The sequence below is a fragment of the Anolis carolinensis genome, chromosome 5 (genome assembly GCF_035594765.1).
Source record: "Anolis carolinensis isolate JA03-04 chromosome 5, rAnoCar3.1.pri, whole genome shotgun sequence".
In the NCBI taxonomy this organism is placed as follows: Eukaryota; Metazoa; Chordata; class Lepidosauria; order Squamata; family Dactyloidae; genus Anolis; species Anolis carolinensis.
The window spans coordinates 18,345,292-18,366,766 of NC_085845.1; the positions used below are offsets into that span (position 1 = coordinate 18,345,292).

At 39.3% G+C, this 21,475-nt stretch overlaps 1 protein-coding gene across 1 annotated transcript; it reads left to right on the forward strand.

Annotated features, from left to right (window-relative positions):
• Positions 1-6,321: 6,321 nt before the first annotated feature.
• Positions 6,322-15,121, forward strand: spp1 (secreted phosphoprotein 1). The gene is made up of 7 exons (XM_003221296.3): positions 6,322-6,479; positions 10,234-10,327; positions 10,437-10,487; positions 11,070-11,192; positions 11,902-11,946; positions 12,337-12,609; positions 13,956-15,121. Exons 2-7 carry the CDS (start codon positions 10,274-10,276, stop codon positions 14,529-14,531), a joined length of 1,122 nt encoding a protein of 373 aa, XP_003221344.2. The 5' UTR covers positions 6,322-6,479; positions 10,234-10,273; the 3' UTR covers positions 14,532-15,121.
• The last annotated feature ends 6,354 nt before the right edge of the window (positions 15,122-21,475 follow it).

Consider the following 21,475-nt stretch of genomic DNA (forward strand, 5'->3'; position numbering starts at 1 on the left):
GAGAGTGAGTGATTTGCCCACATTCACAAGGTAGGCTTCTATGCCCAAATGGGGATTTGAATCCCATAATCTTACGCCAATGATCAAATTCAAACATGCTCATATAAATCCATCCTTTCCAACATTACACGGATGAAAACTGGGATACATGTGGCCCCAGCACAACATCAATGTGTGTTCACGATAGTAAAAAGCACATCCCAAGGGTTAGGATTCTACCTGAACGTATTGAGAAGAGCCCTCATTGAGAAGAGCCCTCATCTAGCCCTCATCTCTCCTCTCCTCCATCTGAGGGCCTTTCCAGACAGGCCCTATTTCCCAGGATCTGATCCCAGGTTTTCTGCTTTAAACTGGATGATATGAGTTCCCATTGCCAGATAATCTGGGATAAAGAGGAAAACCTAAATTCAGATCCTGGAACATAGGGCCTGTCTGGAAGGGCCCTGAGCTAAAAAACTTTTGAACTTTGAACTCAGTTTGCAGCCATTGAAGGAAACTCAGGACAATGGGGGGAAATGGGAGAGGAAAAACTAGAAATTTTACAAGCTGCTGAAAAAGTAGAATGATCAGTACTATCACTGCAAAATCAGTTGGAAGATAAGTCGGCTCCACGTGTGCCAGTGAGGAGCAGCTAAATCTCATGGAGGTGGAGGCCAAGATGCAGGCCAGGAAGATGTTCTGCCTGAGACTGGTGCTGCAACCGTGTGTGACTTCCCTGGTCTCCTCCCTGCAAGAAGTGGGTGGGCTGCCACGTCCTCATGCTTATAGAAAGGTGAAAGAGAGGAGGGCCTGAGAAACAAGCCCAAAGAGCCACATCCAGCCCCCGGGCCTGGGTTTACCCATACCTGCTCTAATCGCACCACATCCTTTCTGATCTTGAAGGCTAAGCACGGAACTGACATAATATGGCTCTTCCCTGACCCTACAATTACTCCAATCTCCTCTGCTAGGAAAACGTAACCAGCAGAATATTTCTGCTAGCAATTGTTCTATCGGCAGCTTTCTAATATCATCTGACATAGGGACTCATGCCTGATTTACTAGAACCCCATCAGCCAGTGCATCTCTGAGCTAGGACTGCACCATTTATTGAAAACCTAGAACAATGACCATTTTTTATTTCTACAAATGTTTGATTAAAAAAAATGAAAAATAAGTAATCAAAACAATACATCAGAACTTTTTTAAAAAATGAATATAAATTTGTTATTTACATACATTAACAGCTTACAGTGTAAACTGAATGCAAAACAATAAACATTTTACAAATACATAACCCCACCACCAAGGCCTGAATGAGTGTCATTTGCTTTGCCATAAATGTATATGTCGACCAGTAAACAAATATCATATCCAAAATTCCTGACCAACATGAGAACTTGGAATGCTTGCAAAAGGTTGTCTTGTGTTAAGTGGCAGTGGATTTTAGTCTGAACTGTAAAGTTTAACGTATCGTATATACACAAGTATAAGCTGACCCAAATATAAGCCGAGGCACCTAATTTTACCAGAAAAACTGGGAAAACTTATTGACTCGAGTATAAGACGAGGGTGGGAAATGCAGCAGCTATGGGTCAATTTCAAAAATAAAAATAGATATTAATAAAATTGCATTATTTGAGGCATCAGTAGGTTAAATGTTTTTGAATATTTATATAAAACTGTAATTTAAGATAATAATAAGACTTTAACAAGATAAGACTGTCCAACTCTGAATACCTATATACTCAAGTATAAGCTGACCTGAATAGAAGCCAGCCAGGGCCCTCACTCGAGTATAAGCCGATGGGAGCTTTTTCAGCCCTAAAAAAGGGCTGAAAAACTAGGCTTATACTTGAGTATATACAGTAATTGAACTTATTTGTGGGGAACAGGTTCAGAGTTCTAGCCCAAACTCAGAATGGGTTTGCTGCCCCATTGACGCTTAAAAGAAAGCAACACCGGCATCAGACAAGCCTTCTCTTGGAAGGCATTCTGTAACCGGGTGCCACTGCAGAGGAGACATGTATCCTGCTGTCCTTTGCCTTATTTCTGATAAAGAAAGCATAAAGAGAATATGGAAAGTAGAACCCTGGACCTTTCCCCTGAAGCCCCTGCCAGATATCCACCCCAACTCTGAGGACACAGAGATGTTAGAGTGAAGACAGGAGTGAAACAAGAAGTAGAATTGGTTTTGCAAGCTCCATTCAAGTGCTTAAGTTAAGAATATTTTATGCCCTCCAACATTTCATAGATGAAATGTAGGACACATGTGGCCAAGCAACATCAGAGGGTAGTTGAGTGTAGCAAAAAGAATACACAAGTTAGAAAAGACTGCAGCAGTTTGATCTTGTCTGAGCCTACTGGGAAGGCCATGGTTCTGTTCTATTTTTTCTCTCTTTTTGTATTGAGTCAACTGAGTGCAGACAACTTTTTCACTTAAAAGTCATTGTGGAACAGTAGAAGTAAACTGAGAGCAAAGAGAAACAGTGGAGTGAAAAACTGGAATATTTTAAAAAGCAGTTTAAAAAATGAGAGAAAGGAGGCTGCATCTCCTGGCACACCGGGGATGTTGAAAGAAATGCTATCTGCCCTTGGCACAACATTTGATTAATTCTTTGTTACAATGAAGATTACAGTTGTTTTGTCCAAAGTTGGTCTCTCTGACAGGCTAAAAAGGCTCTTTCCTAGGGCCTGTGAGTTTTATACTACACAATTGTGAAAACAACTACATTTTTCCCTAAGAATGTACAAGTTCAAAAGGGTCTTTTCAGTGGCCTGGCCTGAGGCCCATAATTCCTATAGTATGCTGCTGGTTTTGACAATGACGTTAGTGCTAAAGGGAAAAATGTTATTTGAATGTGAGTTACGCCTGCAATTTGATTTATAGAACAAAAACAAAAACAGTTTAAATGGTCAGATGTGACCCGCAGACATTTTAAAATGGTGTGCGGAGAAGGAAAATAAAGTTTGAAAAGTGCTGGTTTCCAAGTGCCTCAAAAGAGGTAGTGCCATAATATGAATGTGGGGGAATTTTCTTTTGGCTTGTATGGCTTTCAATTAGATAAAAAGCTCATTTTCATTTCATTTATTGCTCTCCTCCATACTTTTACACTTTTTAAAAAAGTCCTTTAAGCAGCTAACCTATGTTTCCTTTAAAAGAAGAAGAGAGGTACCAAGGGAAAGATATAACTATTTAAATAAAAATACTGTGACTGGCTTTCTAATACATGTATAAGTACAAATAATGATATACATATAACATAAGTTATTTGCAATAGGGCAAAATACTTTTTCACTGACAGGGACATAAATAAGTTGGTATACGATTGTGATTCCCAACCTTTTTTTCACCAGGTACCACTTTGACCAGGGACCACTCTCCAACATTAGTACCAGAAGGGCTACGAATCAGTTTTTGGTAAATTTTAGATTCGGTTGGCTATTTGGGGTGCTGATTCAGAAAATCACATTGGATAGACCACATCAGCTCTAGTTTCTGATACAGAACATATGCCACCCAGTAGTCCCCATCTGCTCGCCCACAGAAAACCATATTTAATAATCTTGAGCTGATTTTCCTCGCATGTCTCGCGGACCTTATTTTAGGTCTTGAGGCCCACTAGTGAGCCACGGCTCACAGGTTGGGGACTCTGGTATACAGCAATGTTGTGTATTGTGAGTATGCCCCATGCACACTGTGATTGTGCATTGCACAACAGCACCCGGTCATTGACATCTGTTTCACAATACTCCTATCCTTCAAGAGGATTGTATAGTGTTTGTGCAGCATATCTCTACATGTGCATATTTACACTACACTTAGGGGATGTCGGATTACAGCCATTAAATAATAAAACCGTTGAGATCAATAAACTTTGAAATGCTTTTAAAGGCCCACATGGCTTTAAACTTCAAAACAGTTCAAAGGATCTTCACATTCTTGTCATAAACACATTCCACAATATGAGGAGGGGGCATTTCACAATCTGGGAGCCTGTCCAGCCATACGAATCCCAAAAGGGCCTCTCCTGAAGATATTATCTTATCATCCAAAGTTCATAATGAGACTGACAGAAGATAACTAGCTGCCAATATGTTCATGGCTTTAGAAGTTCAACTACCATCTTAAACAGAGCCGAGAAAGCAACTTGGAAGCAGCACAGATCATTCAGTAGCAGAATAATATTATCTTGACATCCTGCACCAGCTATCAGTTTAGCTGCCACATTTTGCACCAGATTCTGGAGTCTTTGCAAGACTAACCACACACACATACTCATAGATACTCATAGGGAGATAGATTAAGAATGTGCCAGAGTGGATTCATAGCATACAGGATTGTGTGACCCCTTGATGCTTCCACAAATTTCACAAAATAGGCCTTTGTTTGCAAGTTTTCATTTCCTAAAAAACAGAGGAGTAGTCTTACAAAGAGTGCATTGCAGTAGTCAAGATGTGATTCAGGTATAGGTGATTATTGTCAAATCAGTTTGATGAAGCAAAAGCACTCCCAGCCTCCATGGACAGTCAGAGCAAATCCATGATATTTTGCTACCTGAGGCAGAGGACAAGTATTCCCCATTCTAAGAAATCCATGTAAAGAAGCAAGATGATGTGGTAATCTCACTTCAGTACCTGGATTCATAGAGCTGCAGGGCCCATCTAGTCCAATCCTAGGCAACTGAAAGAACAATATGTGTTAGATATCTAGAGTCCACCCTTTCTTAATAAATGTATATCACTGTTAAATAGCCCTTACCATCAGGAAAATCTTAGTAATGCTCAATTGGAATTTACTTCCTTTTTATTTGAATCCATTGATTACTTCCACCATACTTGAGTCCATAGGGAAATTGTATGTGGCATGCAGAGCAATATTTTCCAACAAAAAGAAGGAGGCTCAAGAGGGACAGTCACTACCACTGTGGTACCAAAACACCTGCTGGTTGAGGTGATTGCCACTCACTGCTTACCTAACAGAAGGATCAGTGCTTCTTGTGCCTTCCCACTTGAAACTGATATCCAGAACAAATGGCTGACTTCTATGAAGTCTCTTTCACTTGAGCTTTTCAAACAGAGGCTGGATGACCATCTGTCTTGAGTACTTTGATTGTGTCATCATGCATGGCAGAAGAGGCTGAATTGGATGGATACTGGAACCTATGCTGACTTTCATGCAGTAGTCTGGCTAATGGCATCCAAGCGCTTCTAGGTAATGCGAGATGTAAGTCAATTAGAAATGAGTCAGAAATGGCTCCAGCCATAGATCCACTTTAGGTTTTAGGCCCTTTCCACACAGCTGAATAAAATCCCACATTTTCTGCTTTGAACTGGAATATATGGCAGTGTGGACTCAGATATCCCGGTTCAACACAGATATTGAGAGATTTTCTGCCTTGATATTCTGATAGCTATGTGGAAGGGCCCTTGGTTTGCATTTTAAAGGATCTATCCAAGGTGCTAAATCCAAACCACAAAACAGATTCAGACACATCTTTTACAGTTTAGACTAAAATCCAGAATAGATTCCCCTCCTCAGAATGTAGAAATTGTCAAATGCTATTGCAGCATGGGCTAGCTGTGTTTGTATGAGAATATGGACCAAAACCATGCCCTTCAAGGTTGATCCACAATTTGTTTCAATCAGCTTTCTGAATCAATTTCAGAATATCAGTTAATTGCACCAGAAGAGTGACAAGGAATTATTAGAGGTCCAGTGATAATTGGCTAAAAACATAGATTATTCTACTCTGCATTTCCTGCCCTGAAAAAGGCAGCTATTTCTTTCTTTTTTCAATTCCAAACTCCCAAAATAAAAGAACTCTAAAGGTATTTGCAAACAAATTTATTACAAGCCTTTTCATCATATATATTTATATGCATATATATGTGTGTATATGTATGTATTTTCTGGCAGTACTTATGTGTAATAGCTTCAATAAATAAACATAGTAATAAATCCATCACTGTGGTTGGTTAAAGTTGACCTGCTCCATCCTGAGCACCTATTGATTTGTTTTAAAGAAACGTTGTTCTCCATCCATTAAAAAAAACAGCACCTGAAGCAATGTTATTTAACCATCTCATAAATGCCAAAGAGAGCTTAGCCTCTAAAACCCTTTGGCTCGAGACTGAACGCTGGGCATTGATCTCCAGCTCTGGTTAATGAGATTGCACATAAGTCATGTTTTAACCATAGAGTAGGTTCTTGTTTGCTCTGGAAGCCACAAACCCCAAAAGGAAATGTAGGAGAATAGTGGGAGGACAGTGACAAGAAACCTCATGACCTCATCCCTTCCGCCTGCCGAGGATTGGCTGGCCGGTGTCTGGACTAGAGTTTAAATTCCAGAGGTTTGCAGATAGAAATCAGCTGAAGAGGAGAAAGACGACTGAGCAGCATCTTCTGAAGCAAGCCTTAGCCTTGAGCTTCACCAAAGCAGTTAGCATCAGACTTCTGCCTGCCTGAAGCTACCCTCCAGATCCAAGCTTAACTTAAGGTACTTATGCTCTTCTTTTATCCCTTGTCAGACTATGTTATATTTTCATAGAGTTGAATGTGATGCAGCAAGTACTTGAGGGAGGTTTTTAATATGCAAATGTCTACAACTTCAATGAATCATGACAGAGAAAGGGAACAGTGTGCAGTGCACAGTATTAAATGTGTTTGCCAGCACCTCTTCTGTTTCCACCTGGAAGAATATTAAGGGATTGAAGGAGGAAGTGGTTTGCAAGTGGGAGTGCTAAAGTGCCACTTAAAGCTACAAATTTGGTCTTCCTGCATTTTACCACTGATGATTTTGAATGTCACATATTTTGGGCACAAGAGGTTGTCTGTATTCTGCCAACCCTGCTAATAAATCTAAGATTTTACTCCTAAAGGAAGCCAGTTAATATGGTTAATATACTGAACAGGCAAATTTTTAGGTTACAGGACAGATCTCAAATTCACACTCATTGGGAGATTTTGAGCTAGTTGTTTCTTAGTTTAACATAGGTATGTATGTGATGCATGCTGCCCTGAGATCACGTGAAGAAGCAAAGTCTAAAAAGCATAAGAAATAAGCCTGCCAGAAAATGATGTTTTAATGCTTTGGAAACAAGGGTTGCCAACTGTTTTGCGGTCTGAACTTCTATGTTTTTAAAAGCTGCATATTCAATAGTCAAATGTTCATCCTCTCATTTAGCTGCAAAGGCAGGAGGAATAAATGGCAACAAATTGGCAGCCTTTTCCTATAGATAAGATGAAACACAACGAAGTCATTCAGTAGTGATGGAAAGTGATTCTGTTTTTGCCTCAAGGACATTCATTTGTTACTTGATGTGTTTTGGAAGCAGAGCTTCCATAGATCCAGTCTTAAATGAAGTTCTGTGAGTTTCAAAGAGGATGTTCCATCCCCTTTTCTGCACCATTATTTTGTATAAACTGCCTTTTAAAACTAAAACTCCTGCCTAATAGCAGTTCCGTTATCCTTGCATTTAGTAGCTGAAAAGGCTGAGGTGCCTACTTGCCTCTTCAAGAATTGCTCCTCAAATGTAGTTTGGTGCAATGTTTTCATATTGATTTTCTCTCTCATTAACCTTGTAAGCAGACAGGCAAGGCACAGGGAGATGTGCCAGCTTCCCCATCAGTCTGCCTTGCCATCATGATTCATCAATTTGTGATGCCAATGTCCCCTGATTCATCAGTTTTATTCCTTCAGGGTCAGGACTGAGTAATAGGATCACTCCTGACTTGGAAATTCTAACTTGTTCTCTCCAAATAATGCCTTCGAATGAGGAATGGATTGATTACACAACCCATTAATTCCAATTCTGTGTTTGCCAGAGTCAGAGAGAAAACAAAACTGTTAGCAACTCATTAATTTGGGAGAAGAGCTTATGGGCGTTTGCTTTTTCTCTACCTAGAATTTCTACAAAGTTTTGCAGCATCTGTCTATGGTTATTCCTATTAGCCAAGATTTCAGTTCTCCTAGATTTCCATGGTGTTGTAATGGAGATACAATATTCTATGCAATTAAATGTAAATGGTTATAGCATCATAGAATCACATAATTGGGAGAGACCAAAAGGCCATCTAGTCCAATCCCCTGACATATAGGAATACACAGTCAAAGCACTCCTGACAAATGGCCACCCAGTCTCTGTTTAAAACCTCTGAAGACTCAACCATATGCTGTGTTCCACTGTCAAACATACTGGGCAGTTAGAAAGTTCTTCCTAATGTTCGGTTTCAGTGGTTTTTTAATTGTGAGTCTGAAGGTGCATCTACACTATAGAATTAATGCAGTTTACTTTAACTGCCTTGGCTCTATGCTATGGGGTCATGTGAGTTGCAGCTTTGCAAGTTCTCTGCTAAAGAGTGCTGGCAACTCACCAGACTACAAATCCTAGAATTCCATAGCATTGAGCCATGGCAGTCAAGTGCTGTCAAACAGCATGCATTCTGCATTGTAGATGCACAGAGAGTCTTTTAAAAAGAGTCTTAAACACAAACATCCTTCAATCCATGTTGCATCTTTATGGTCTGAAATCCTTTAATCTCATATAGCCAAGTGGAATAAGTTCTTTCGAAAATGATGGTATATTTAGATATATAGACTTTTACGAGGTCTTTCACATTCTCTTCCGAAAAGTGTTGGTGCCCCACTAAACTGCACCTCCCAAGATTCCATAACATTGAACTATGACAGTTAAAGCTGTGTCAAACTGCATTAATTCTACAATATAGGTGCAACTTTAGAAGGTACTGAGAACATACAGGTTTCATCTCAAGACTGGTACCATTTACAGCACACAATCCAAACCATAATGTACTGCAATTCTGTTAAAGATACTTGCAAGGCCAGCAGATGCATAAGTCTGCAGCATTTGCATGCCTTGTTCTGTGCCAAATCTGCATCAAAAGGTAGAGGGCAAAGTTTCCCCTTCTTCTTGTTCTTGACATTGATCCCTTGCTAATGGAGGGCACTAGTGAAGAAGAAAACACAAAACAGGGTCAAAATCAAGGTGTTTTGGATATTGAGAGAACTCCACTTCCCTCCTTACATGGCCATGCACTTCAATAGATATTGATGGTTATTCCTAAAGCCAACCCTGTTTGCATAAATGCATATTCACTGTGTGCTCAGTTTCCCACTGCAGTCATGTGCTGGGTTAGGCCACATCAAGGGCATGTTATCTGCAAAGGTCATCTGCTCAGTATCTCTCAAACCAAGCAAATCGCTGACTTGAGAAGTCAAATCTCTCTCTCCCATGTCAGCTGTTCAATAAGGGACACAGTATCTTCTCTTACATTTTCAAGTCCAAGGACACAGACACAATGGAAACAGCTCAAATTTGATGTAACATTTTTCTTCCACCAAGGAGCATCAAGCAGAGAGATACTGAGAAGGGAGAAAGTCCAATGAAACCAAAAAAAAAATCCCAAGGAACATTTACAGGCAATGCTGTAGTCTTGTTAGAATATCACTCAGGTGAATTTTGTTTTTAATATAAGCAAGACATTGAATCATTTTTAGAAACATTGGCAAAGAAGAAGAATATCTAATTCTATGATCAAGAAAAAGTTTGTGGCACAGATTCTTCTGGGCTGTATCACTTTTGTCTCTGACTTCAATATTTAAGTGGCTACACATGAAACACTAGGACCTTAGAGAGGAAAGTTTTTCTATTTCATGATGCAGAGATTTAAAAAAAAAACCATAGGAAGTACTCAAATATGAAATCTTCATTCTCCATTTTAAGATCGCAATTTAAGTGGCTACTCATGTCTAGTACCCATGAATTTCATAAGTTTTTATAAAGAAAAGAATTGCCAGTTCCTTTCTTTGAAATACATAGTCTACAGCACTTGCTACTCATTTCTGGTCTCTCATCCAAGTATTAACCAATTTTGTCCCTGCTTAGCTTCCAAGACCAGTCAGGATCTGGTGTCTTTAGCCTCCATATCCATGGGACTGGTATGGATATTTCATTTACCCTTATCTGGAAAAAATATAGTGAAGGAACTAGAACTGCTAAGGAAGCTTTTTTTAAAAGGCATTTTAAGTACTCTAGTATGGGTCTATGTTTCCCTTCTACCAGACATTGTTCAGTTCAAAAAAAAATTGCTATTATTCACATTTTCGCATTGCCACAGTAAGTCAAGCAATCCTTATGGATTTGTAGCTCATATTTTATTTAGGCTAAGCATCTCCTATAGTTCTGAACATTTGCAAGAGAAAAAATGAAATGTGTTTTGTTTTTGAACAGGTGACCTATTACAAAAATAATCAACCGGGAATCTGTCACCATGAAGATTGCCATTCTTTGCCTGTGTCTTCTGACCATCGCCTTTGCCCTGCCAGTAAGTACAACAGATATACAACACATATATTGATAATAACAAAATTGCTGTAATGCAGTAGCAGAGAATTTGGACTAAGCATCTTTTCCTCTACTCTTCTCTCTCAAAGATCAGTAAGTCAAGACATCATGATGACTCGGGGAGCTTGGAAAGGAAACATGTAAGTAATTATTTCCCTTGCAATCAGTCCATTTTTTTCTTTGCGTTGTGCGAATTAGATTATGATTTCAGGATATATCACATGATTTCGGGATATATCACATGAGTTCAGATTCTCTGCACCCCTCAAATGCTGAGCCAAATGAAATAGCATCTTATGAAAATGTTCCCTATTGCCCTGATTTTTCAGGAAGGAAAGCAAAAACTAGACAAGTGTAGCCTCTTAAAGGAGAATATCCATTCAATCTCTTTGCAAATGGAAGAGACAGAATGACATTCTTTGAAACTTCTCAGAAAATGGTGCTGCAACCATTGTAGGAGGCAATCTATTTAGGCGATGCCATCCTCTCTTTTTCTTAGAGCAGATCTCTGCCATGTGAAAGGAACAAGGAAACAGAATTTTGTAGTGAAATGGAAATCCTTCACCATATGCTTGCTCTTTCATAGCACTTTTTACTCCATAAAACCTCACAATTCATTGCATGGGGAGAGGGAAAGAATCCAAATATTACAGCAACTCATGAAGTCAAGCTTTCTCTGATGTCCATGCTAATTTCCAACACTTGTTTTTGCATTGTTACAGGAGCACCGCCATCATGCTCACCCACATCACCACCACCGCCACCACAATTCACAGAGCCATGAGCACAGCCGTGAGCATGTGAATAGCCATGAATCACAAGAGCAACAAGTATCTGCTCAGCTGGTAAGGCATCATTTTTCATCGGAGTATCTAATCACGTGCCCTCCATATGAGTCATATTGAGACACCCATCATCCCCATTAACTGGGGATAATAGAAATTGAAGTCTAACTCATCTGGAAGACAAGTGGGTTGACTGTAGTGATTTGAGTGTAGTCAGAAATATTAGGGCTGGTGGGAATGGATTGTTAATAGACATTGTCATCTTTGTTAATAATAGGCTGTGTCAACTGTACAAATACGCAACCTTCTATTACTCCAGTAAATTGAACAGATTTCAGGCCAAATACTTTTCTACAGAGCTTTTGATTTAACCTATAGGCTTTATTTAGTTCCTATGAACTATGGGCCACTGGAGTTTGGTTCCCGAACCCCCTTCCAAAACCCATGGGTGCTCAAGTCCCATTATACACTATACATTAGTAAAATTTTGTCCCTAATATGAAATGGAAAAATTAATATTTACTTTAGGGTGGAGAGGTTTCAAGTAGTGCTTAGTGAAATTTGCAGATGGAATCCAACTGGGTCCTATTTTGAGACAAAGGGGGAATATTGTGCAATTTATGCAAATCTATTTCTTTGTTCTGTCCTGTCCTTCATTTACTGTCATGTTGTTGCCATTACTACTTTTTGTGTTTTAAAGGCTAGTGTTACTTATTGAAGATAATTGTGTAATAAGCAAGTCTTTACAAAATTGCTGTTTCCTTTTTAGAACTCTATGTCTTCAGAAGAAAGCGATGAGATCACAGAGCAACAGGTACATTTTCTTTTCATACGTTCAATTCATTACTGGTCAAAAATGTGAAGATGTTGGTTATGGTTGTCATATGCAAAGAGAATAGGGTTCCTGCATCTTTAATAGTTTTTCAGACAAGGAAATTTGATTAGATGTGGTTGTCATGAAAGCTATATTTATTGAAATCCACCTCTTAGACAATTCCAGCTGAGCCATGAGTCCTGGAGATAGTGAGTGCTGACTGCAAAACTCTTACGCCACTCTGGGCAATGCAGTCTTGTCTTCATTGGCTTCTCATGTTCTAGTTATGAGATATGGCATGGATGATAGGCTGCTGAGATCCATACTATACAATCATGAGAGAAACATCCAGTCTTGTTATAATACTGGGTTATATCTATTCTCTTGCAGACTCTTTTGGTACCTTCCAGTAGAAGCAAAGAAGATGACCATGACCATAGTGATGTGGATGATGACGACGACGATAATGACCACACTGACTCCCATGAATCGGATGAATCACATGAAGTTGTTACAGATTTCCCTACTGATGCTCCTTTTACCCTACCAGTCACTCCAGATACCTTTACCGGCAGAGGAGATAGTGCACCTTATGGATTAAAGTCCAAAGTTGATCTGGTGCACTTTGAGAAGTCCAAGAAAGTGTACAAAAAGTCTGGAAAGGTAAATGTAGGTTATTTGTTTAGTCACATTGATTAAGGAATGGAGCACTTAATGCAATGAAGCAACCCCCTCACCACAAAAAGCAAAAACAATAATGAGGTTGATTTATTATTGTAAAAATGATATCTACCATAATATACAGTACTTTACATATATCCTTTTTCTTGGAGAATTGTTTCTCCATGAGAATGATTTGATTCCCTTTGGGAGCAATGGTGCGGGGTGTTATTTATTACCTGTCTTTAGCCAATTTGTTCTACTGATATTTTTAATTCCCAACCATTAAGTTTCTGCAAGGATTTCAGACAAGCAAATGTTACATTTTAAAAGTCCCTGTCTTCACAGTTTCTGAAATCCAGATATTACATTCATGTATTTGTGCCATTTCTGATAGCTGTGCAAATGCCAGAAGAAATGTGGCACTTGGATGTTGCAAAGAAGGACAAAAAAACTTACTTTAATGAAATTACTTAGCTTTAAATATCAACAAAAATAATGAACAGAAATTTAAGAGAAGAAAAACAAAAAAATCTGGAATTTCCACAAACTTGACAGGCACGTTTTGTGTTTCATTTTTGAACATGAAAATTTCACATAAGAAATTTTTTGACATTCTCCAAGACAAGTTTAGATTAAAAATAAAGAGGTACTTAGTATTTTTTCTGACTTGTTCCAACCATTTCTAAACCATAAAATTATGCTTTTTATGCGGGACAATTCCATGGAAAGCACTGATTTCCATTGTCAGAATGGAATGTTCCAGTAGAAGTAGGTGGGACTTATGTTTTCCTCACCACTGCATTCCTCTGCATCCCTGAACATATTTCTATCAAACAGCTCTTACCACCAAGGCATTCTGTTTAAGGGGATCTCTTTTCCTGTTATTTGAATCTATTATTCAATTTTATAGTGTCTGGAGCTGCAAAAAACCTTGCTGCATTTTCAGCATTTGTTGTGATTTGGTATTGTGCATTGCAATGTGCAGGCCTTTCAGATCATGTTGGAATGCAACTCTCATCAGTCCTGACCAGCATAGGGATAATGGAGTTGTAGCCCAACAACATTTGAAAGGCCAACTCTGGTTTATTTGTAGTTCTTGCTCATTTTTATTTTCTAATATTATATATTTCATTGATATTCACTAGTTATAATCTTTGTAATGTATTATATTCTTCAGCTGGTTTGGGATACCTTTGGTGAAAGAAACAACAGGTAGAGCTCATAACTGAGATGAATTGCTAGCATTTCTGTGTTGGAAACTTATACATGTGCTGTCAATGAAGAATTGAAGCAACAGTTTAGATAGATATTCCTCAAGTTTGACTGTTGGATTGTCTTCTTTTCAGTTCGATTCTCATGATGTTACCGACGACTTTGACAGCTCACCGGATGTAGAGAGTCATGAATCCTACTCCTCCAAAGCCCATTCTACGGAAAGTCATGACACAAGTGTAGAAAAAGATGATGCAAGTCACCTGAGAGATAGCAATGAGGTTCTCAGGGCATCCCGTGACAAAAGCCTGGAGAACAACAGCCGGCAGAAACTTGAGAGTGCCGAGTATGATCATGATGATGCTGACCATGACAACATCAAGTTGGCCATTGCCCTGGCAAGCCATGAGAGCAGAGAGTATCTGAAAGACCGTAGTGTGGAACTCCGACAGGTAGACCATGACCATGATGTGGATGATGTCAGCAATCAATCTTTGGAAAATGTTGAGGATCACCACAGCGTTGAGGATCACCACAGCGTTGAGGATCACCACAGCATTGAGGATCACCATAGCGTTGAGGATAAGCACAGTGTTGAGGATAAGCACAGTGTTGAAGACCATCATAGTATTGAACATCCCCTCAGCGTTGAAGACCACCACAGTGTTGAAGACCACCACAGCATTGAGGACAACGAGGTTACCCTGTAGATGACAGGAAAGTAGGTTCCACACCTACTTAAGAGCACTCCCTGAATTTTCGCATGACTGGGTGCAGCTATGATCAAAGCCCAAATCCATCACGGATGAAGGCTTTAGTTTTTAATATTTGTTTTGCTGAGTTAGAGAAGAAGGAAGGAGAAAGGGCAATGAAACTCTTACTTGAACGATTGCTCCACATTATATATCACACATCTGATTTTGAGCTGTATCAATAATAGGCAGCATTTTGTTAGCCAGGCAAATATAAAACCTGATCTTTTGCATGATTACTTGGAAGTAAGTCTCACTGATTTCAGAGGGGATTACTCCTAAGGAAGCATGCTTGGGAGTTTAGTCTTAATTGTATATCACTAGCAGTTCTGCCCAGTAGAGAATTGTTAGCCCTTCTTGCTGCATATTTCCCTACTCTGTTATAAAGGGGGAAACAAGAGAAAGAGAGATGTTAGGGGTTTAAAAAAATCTAGTTTTACACTAAGAGTGAATGTTATGTGTCCTAAGATACTGTACTTCTAAAAGGTTTAATGTTGCAATGTATATTTTGTTGATAATTGTGAGTTAAATAAAAAGACAAAATCTTATTTTTGGGTGTGACCTTGTTCTTATTTCTACATCAATGCCAAGAAATCAATATGGTCGGCCTCCTGTGTTAGCATGCCTTCTAGTGGCTAAAAATTATATTTTTAGGGTGACTAATAGAAGCAGTCCCAGTTTTAAGCTATACATATACATAAAATAATAAATGAATCTTACGTCAACATGGGTGGAGTACTAGTTCTGGTTTTGTCTGCTTCCTCCTGTCCTGTTGTGATGACAGTACAGTACACCTCCATAAGATTTAACTGAACTGAATAATAATCTCTCATATTGATTCTCATTTTGATTCCGCACTTCCATACTTTGTTCAGAGATTCTTTACTGTGTGAAAACTACCACTATTTGACAGTGAAGCCACAATGACAGAGTGAGAAATGAAAGCTGTACAGATCGCATGTTACCAAAGCTTTATTTTATTTATTTATTTGTGTTTGTTTGTTTGTTTATTATTCAAACTTATATGCCGCCACTCCCCTAGGGCTCGGGGCAGCTTACAAGAACAGGCTAAAATCTAACAATTTAAGAACATCTTATGACTTATATACCTGCATGCTGTGCACCTCACACAGAATCAAAGAGAGACAGACCCCATATCTCCATGGTCCCAATAAAATGTTCTAATCTCAACCTTTTTGTGACAACTCCAGATTATGTACAGGTGATTCTGCAGCAGAAGTGCAGCTTTCACCTTTTAATCCATCCCAAGAAGATTCACAGGTTACTCCAGAGTTTCTAGGAAAACTTGATCAGGTTGGATCTGGGACAATCCAGTGACTGACTACATATCACCACTGTTTCACGGGCCAGTAGCAGCTCCTTGGCAGAGTCTTGCAGTCATTACTTTTGGTGATCATATGGCAGGGTGCCCCATTTTGACCTCAAAAAAGTGACATTTACAGCAAGGTTCTGCTGGGAAGCTGCTTCTTACTGGCAAAACAGCGGCAGCAGTGCAGCCCTCAGAAGACAGGGCACTGGTGCCGATGCTCTGTTGGCCCAGTCAGTGATGTGAGTTTTAATCCACACTTTAAAGAAGTGTGTTGGGTAACAGAGTTAATCACTTTGGACAACTAAATGCTGGATTAGGTTCATCATCCCACCAACACTGGAGCCACCAGGCACCATGGGGATATATATAGGCCAAAGAGACAGAGCATTCTGTAAGCCTATTGATTTTAAGGGGAAATTGAGCCTGCACAATAGATGATAATGTCATTGGAGATTTATGCAAACAGCTTCCCCGGCATTAGGTGGAATGTATTTTCTCTCATTAAGGCATAGTAAAACTGTTTGTTTTCATATCTCTCCATACCTAATAAAATAAAATAAGATATTGGTTCTTGAGGTGGCTTTCCTTCTGAATTCTGCAGTAAAATAAAATGAAGCCCCCCTTCTTCCTCCATACCAAAGAGGAGTAGCCACAAAAATAACTCTTCCAAGCAGCCATGGAACCTGAAAACAACAGCATCAGAAGACTAGCAATCCACCCAACATAAGAACTGGCACACCAGTGAGTCTCTAATAGAGCAACTGATTCCACGTGAATCGATTGACTAGATTTGTCAACCAACCTTCCTTCCTTCCCATCCCTTCCCTTCCAGGGAAGTCAGAATGGCCCCCTCCCTGCAGGCAAAAACTTCCTCCCTCCCTCCCTTTATTCTCCCATTGTTTCCTTATTGGGCAATGAGACTTCTTTCCAAGGGAGCGTCTGCTGTACCATCAAAAGCAGGAAATATCATGCAGATGCATGACTCATAGATTGTCTTGCCAGTGTCACCCCGTCAACTATCCCAATTTGGCACAGACAGTTCCATTTAATCCCCCCGTTGTCCCACTTTTTCAGGTTCATTTTTATATTTCCCAGTTTTTCTCTCCCCCTTCCCCCTTTCTCCTCAGCTTACTTTAAGGACTGCAAACTGAATTCAAATTGCAATAATAGTTTGCACTCAAATCAGCTGGAGGAGGAAAAAAATCTCACCCTTCCCAGTTGGTTCAAGCAAAGATAAATTGCAGCAATCCCTTCTGCCTTCCTAATTAATAACTTTCCCTACCCTGATGTTGCTTGACCACACAAATCCCTATTTTGACCTGTAAAATATTGAAGTGTATGTCTAATGGATTGGTTCTAAGTAAGAAGGCAAGCAGGAATGAGATAGCAGATGGTAGCCTGAACTGGGATGGGTGAGGCAGCATCTGCTGATTTTATAGTTGTAGTTGATTTTATAGTTACAGATGATGAGACCTCAATAAATGGCAGGCAAAGGCACTTGCTGGTTCATGCTGTACTTTTAGCTTTGTTGTGGGTGTTCAGATAGCGATAAAATGGTCCAGAAGGAGAGAGTGTTCTGTATCACAGGACAGTAGATTATAGCACTGACACTGCTTTTTTTTTTAAGAAGGAACCCAAAGTATCTATTTTAATTTTTAAAGACCTACAGATTGGGGCTGTGGCACTACAGCTATAACTAATTATTTCTGAAAAGTAATTTTCCACTCCTTTCTCTATAAATCTGCAGAGTCACACTGGAGGACCTAGTAAAAAAGTGGGAGTTGGTGCTCATCTCCATTTCTAAGCCAAAGAGCTGATGTTGTCTGTAGACACCTCCAAGGTCATGAGGCGGCATGACTGCATGGAGCACCGTTACCTTCCCGGCTGTTGAATACCTATTGATCTACTCACATTGGCATGTTTTCGAACTGCTAGGTTGACAGAAGCTGGGGCTAACAGCGCAAGCTCACCCCGTTCCCCGGATTCAAAGAGATTCCTACAAATAACATTTCAAATCCATAAAAGTCGAAAGCGCTTTTAAAAGTGGAAGGATGGCTCCACCGGTAACAAAAGGCTGAGATGAGTTCTAAATAAATGCACACATGTTGGTTGTTAAGTACTGGCAGCATCAAAAGTCTAGGGAAGATAACAACATTAGCTCTAAAGTAGGTTCTAGTCCCAGTGCAAAAATCTTACAGAAAATCAGACTCCAGGGATACTATACAATGTTTGCATCCATGGATTCTCTTGAGCATAAATCTCAAGGCAGGTTATGAAATTGAGAACTGAATGGGGAAAAGGCAGGAACCCTTCAATGGTCATGCTTTCGGTCTTTAGCTCTGGAGCATTGACATCTTCCTTTCCTGCCTTCTGTTTTTGCTATACAAATCCACTGCCTGTCAAAATTCTATGGAATTTTAAAGCAAAAACTCATTAGAATTCTAAATCAGGGAACTCTAGTGCCTCATCAGATGACAAAACCCGGGGTTCCATAAGATCTCACCACAGCAATTAAAGTAGAAACATCATGTTATAATTGTATCATGTGAAAGGACTTAAAATCAAGACTTTCACTGCTTATGTAATGTAATGATGGCTTTAGACTTGTAGACAAGAGCCACATAGATCTTCCAGCAAGTCAGAATCTATTTCTCTTCCAGTCCAGTTCTGTTTGCTCTATTATTTACACTGCACAATTATAGCAGTTTGATACCTCATTGGCAGCTAGGGCTCAATAATATGGTATTTAGGGATTTGTGGCACTGTGTGACATTTATCCTGCTCTGTAAGAGAGCTCTGGTGCCACAACAAATGAAACATGCCAGCTACAGCAGCTAAAGTGAAGTCAAACTGTTATAATTGTGCAGTGTGGATGGGAGGTGGCAGTGACAATCCAGGTTTTCAAGTAGAGAACCATCTTCCTTTCCCATGACCTGCTTTTTCATCATTTTCATCAAACACTAGTAGACATTTGGGGCCTTCTGGATATAAAGCAGGTGCTTTCGCACTAATTTGCAGATCAAATTCTTTCCTGCTTGCACATCAGAGGAAGCTAGGGGACTGATCAAATTTTCCATTCCAAGTGTATACTTCAATTTTTAACTCATTAACCAGGGTTGAGATGGAGAAATGACGGGAGAGAATGCTTCAAATAATTCTCCTTGCTTTCTAAATATAGATCAGCCTTCCCAAGCTGTACTTCCCTTGATTCAATTCAGATTACTAATGAGTACATAGTGCACTTGGAAACCTTTTTGCTGCAGGAATGCTTTACTACAATCTATTATCCATTTTAAAAATATTTAAGTATTCATTTACATAGAGGGTAGAGGCCTCAAATTTTGGAGGCTTTCTTTCAATCAGCTTCCATGTATATTTTACTGACTTTTTAAAGTTTTTGGGGCAGAGAAACCACAATGCCTTATACCATTGAGCAAGGAGGTTGCTGGCTAGAGCTTCTGAGAAGTACTAAACTTTTGAAGGATCACTAACGATAGAGATCCATCCACCCCACAAAAAATCTTCTGCATCTCTGTGTCTCTTAAATTAGGCTACTAAAGCCTTATACACTGCCGGAAACAAATGTAGATGTAGTTCTATGCTAGCTCCAGTTCCTGTCCTGCAATGGGTGTTGGGGAATTCCACCTCAATATGGATGTGACTCTGATCTGGGTTTTAGCTTGAACTTTAAAAAGTGCTTGGCCCTTTCTACCCCAAATTTGTCCAGCATCCTGGATACCTTCCTTAAGGTCTAGATTAAACTTTATAGTGGTTTCACCTCCCCACTAATATAGAAGCTCTCAGCTATTGCTAATAAACAGTTCCTTCAAAACTTCAAAGTATGGACATGTGCAGTGCTTTCTCCCTTTTTGGCTAGATGTGTTACAACATATTAATTTTGTATTAGAAAAATCTTTGACATTTGTAGACATCTATGTTCATTTAAGGTAATTCCATATTTACTCAAATCTAATGCTCACCCTTTTGGGCTAAATTACTTTCCCAAAATTAGGGGGACATTAGATTGGATGGCGTATACAACTCAAGTAAATACAGGGTATATTATATTTCCCATGACATGGAACTGAACAGAGAGCCAACGCTCCTGTATCCTGTACTCTACTCCAGGGTTAGATAAGTAAACATCTACCAAAAGCTGTTTTAGCTACATAAGAACATGTGTTTTATGGATGCCATCTTTGAGAAAGAGGTTTTTGGAAACATGTTTAGCTTCTATCATGGTATATCCACTGATTTTAATTTTTTTATCATTTCAAACTTTTGGGCCTGAGACCATAATAAAATTCATTCATTCATCACTGTATATACCCAATCTATCTTCATATATTATGTTTTTCCTGATGTATATCTCTCTTTTCTTCTAAATGGACCTCAAATAGCCTTTTTATATCCTACATGCTTCCTGTGCTTTGTATTTTCCCTTTCTTTTCATCTCTATTCTTTTCATCTCTCTTCTTTTCATCGTAATTTTTCAAAATGCTTGCAACAATACTTGTAACTATCCTGCAAATACTGTAATTAATATTACAGTATTTATCTCCCCGTATTCCAAAAGACAAGATTAAGGCAAAAGGAAGAAGACAGGAGGATTTTTAGGGCCATTGTGGAAGTTCATGACAGTGGAGAGATTCAAGCCTATATAGACTGATCTCCATCACTTCTCTGAACTGTCTCTGAACTGTATCCTGTCAGTCCCCAAGTTACAAAAAAGATAGGCTCTGTAGGTATGTTCCTAAGTTTAATTTATATTAAGTTGGAACAGGTACATTTTTACGTTAACTCCAGCCATACACACACACACGCGCGCACACACACACACACTTTGGATAGCATAGGGAAGGGTTAACACCCCTGTAACATTTCTTTTGCTGTCTGTGCTCCTGTTCAGAAGATTTCACCTCACTTTTTGTCCCTGTGATAATTGGATTTTGAAAAATTTGGCTTGTTGTTGAAACAAAGATTGGTGATAAAGCTTCAGCCAAGACCCTTGTCTCCATGTAACTCTTTCAGGAGTGACTTTCCCTTCCTAGGGGTAGATTTCTCTCACTTCCTGTTGTTTCACCTCCATCATTTGTAATTCTGATGTTTGTAACTCGGGGACTGCCTGTAGTCTTCTTATTGCATTGTCCCTATTTAAAACAATCAAATTCTTGGACTGATGATGGATAGGGCTTCTGCATCAAAATCAAATATCAGGAAATGATTATTGTGGCCTTTTATGGAATCACAATTAGACAATGACCCTTTCAGTAAACATGTCTTCACCCTTGAGAAACCTAAGAGCAGTTATCACTTGATCTATAAAGAGAATGCCATTCTTCTAAACCACACAGAAAACCACAAGTATGCACCTTAGAACATCCTACATGGGACTGAATAGACCACTTTGTACCCCTTAAATCCTCCTACATAGTACTTGAACACAAATACTTGATCATGATAAGGAATGTTTAACCAACATATTTTGTTAGTTTTGTGAGCTAAAAAAAGGGAAGAATAAAAGGAGGGAATGTAACAGAAATGTGGGAAAGAGGTACCTTCCTTCTGACCT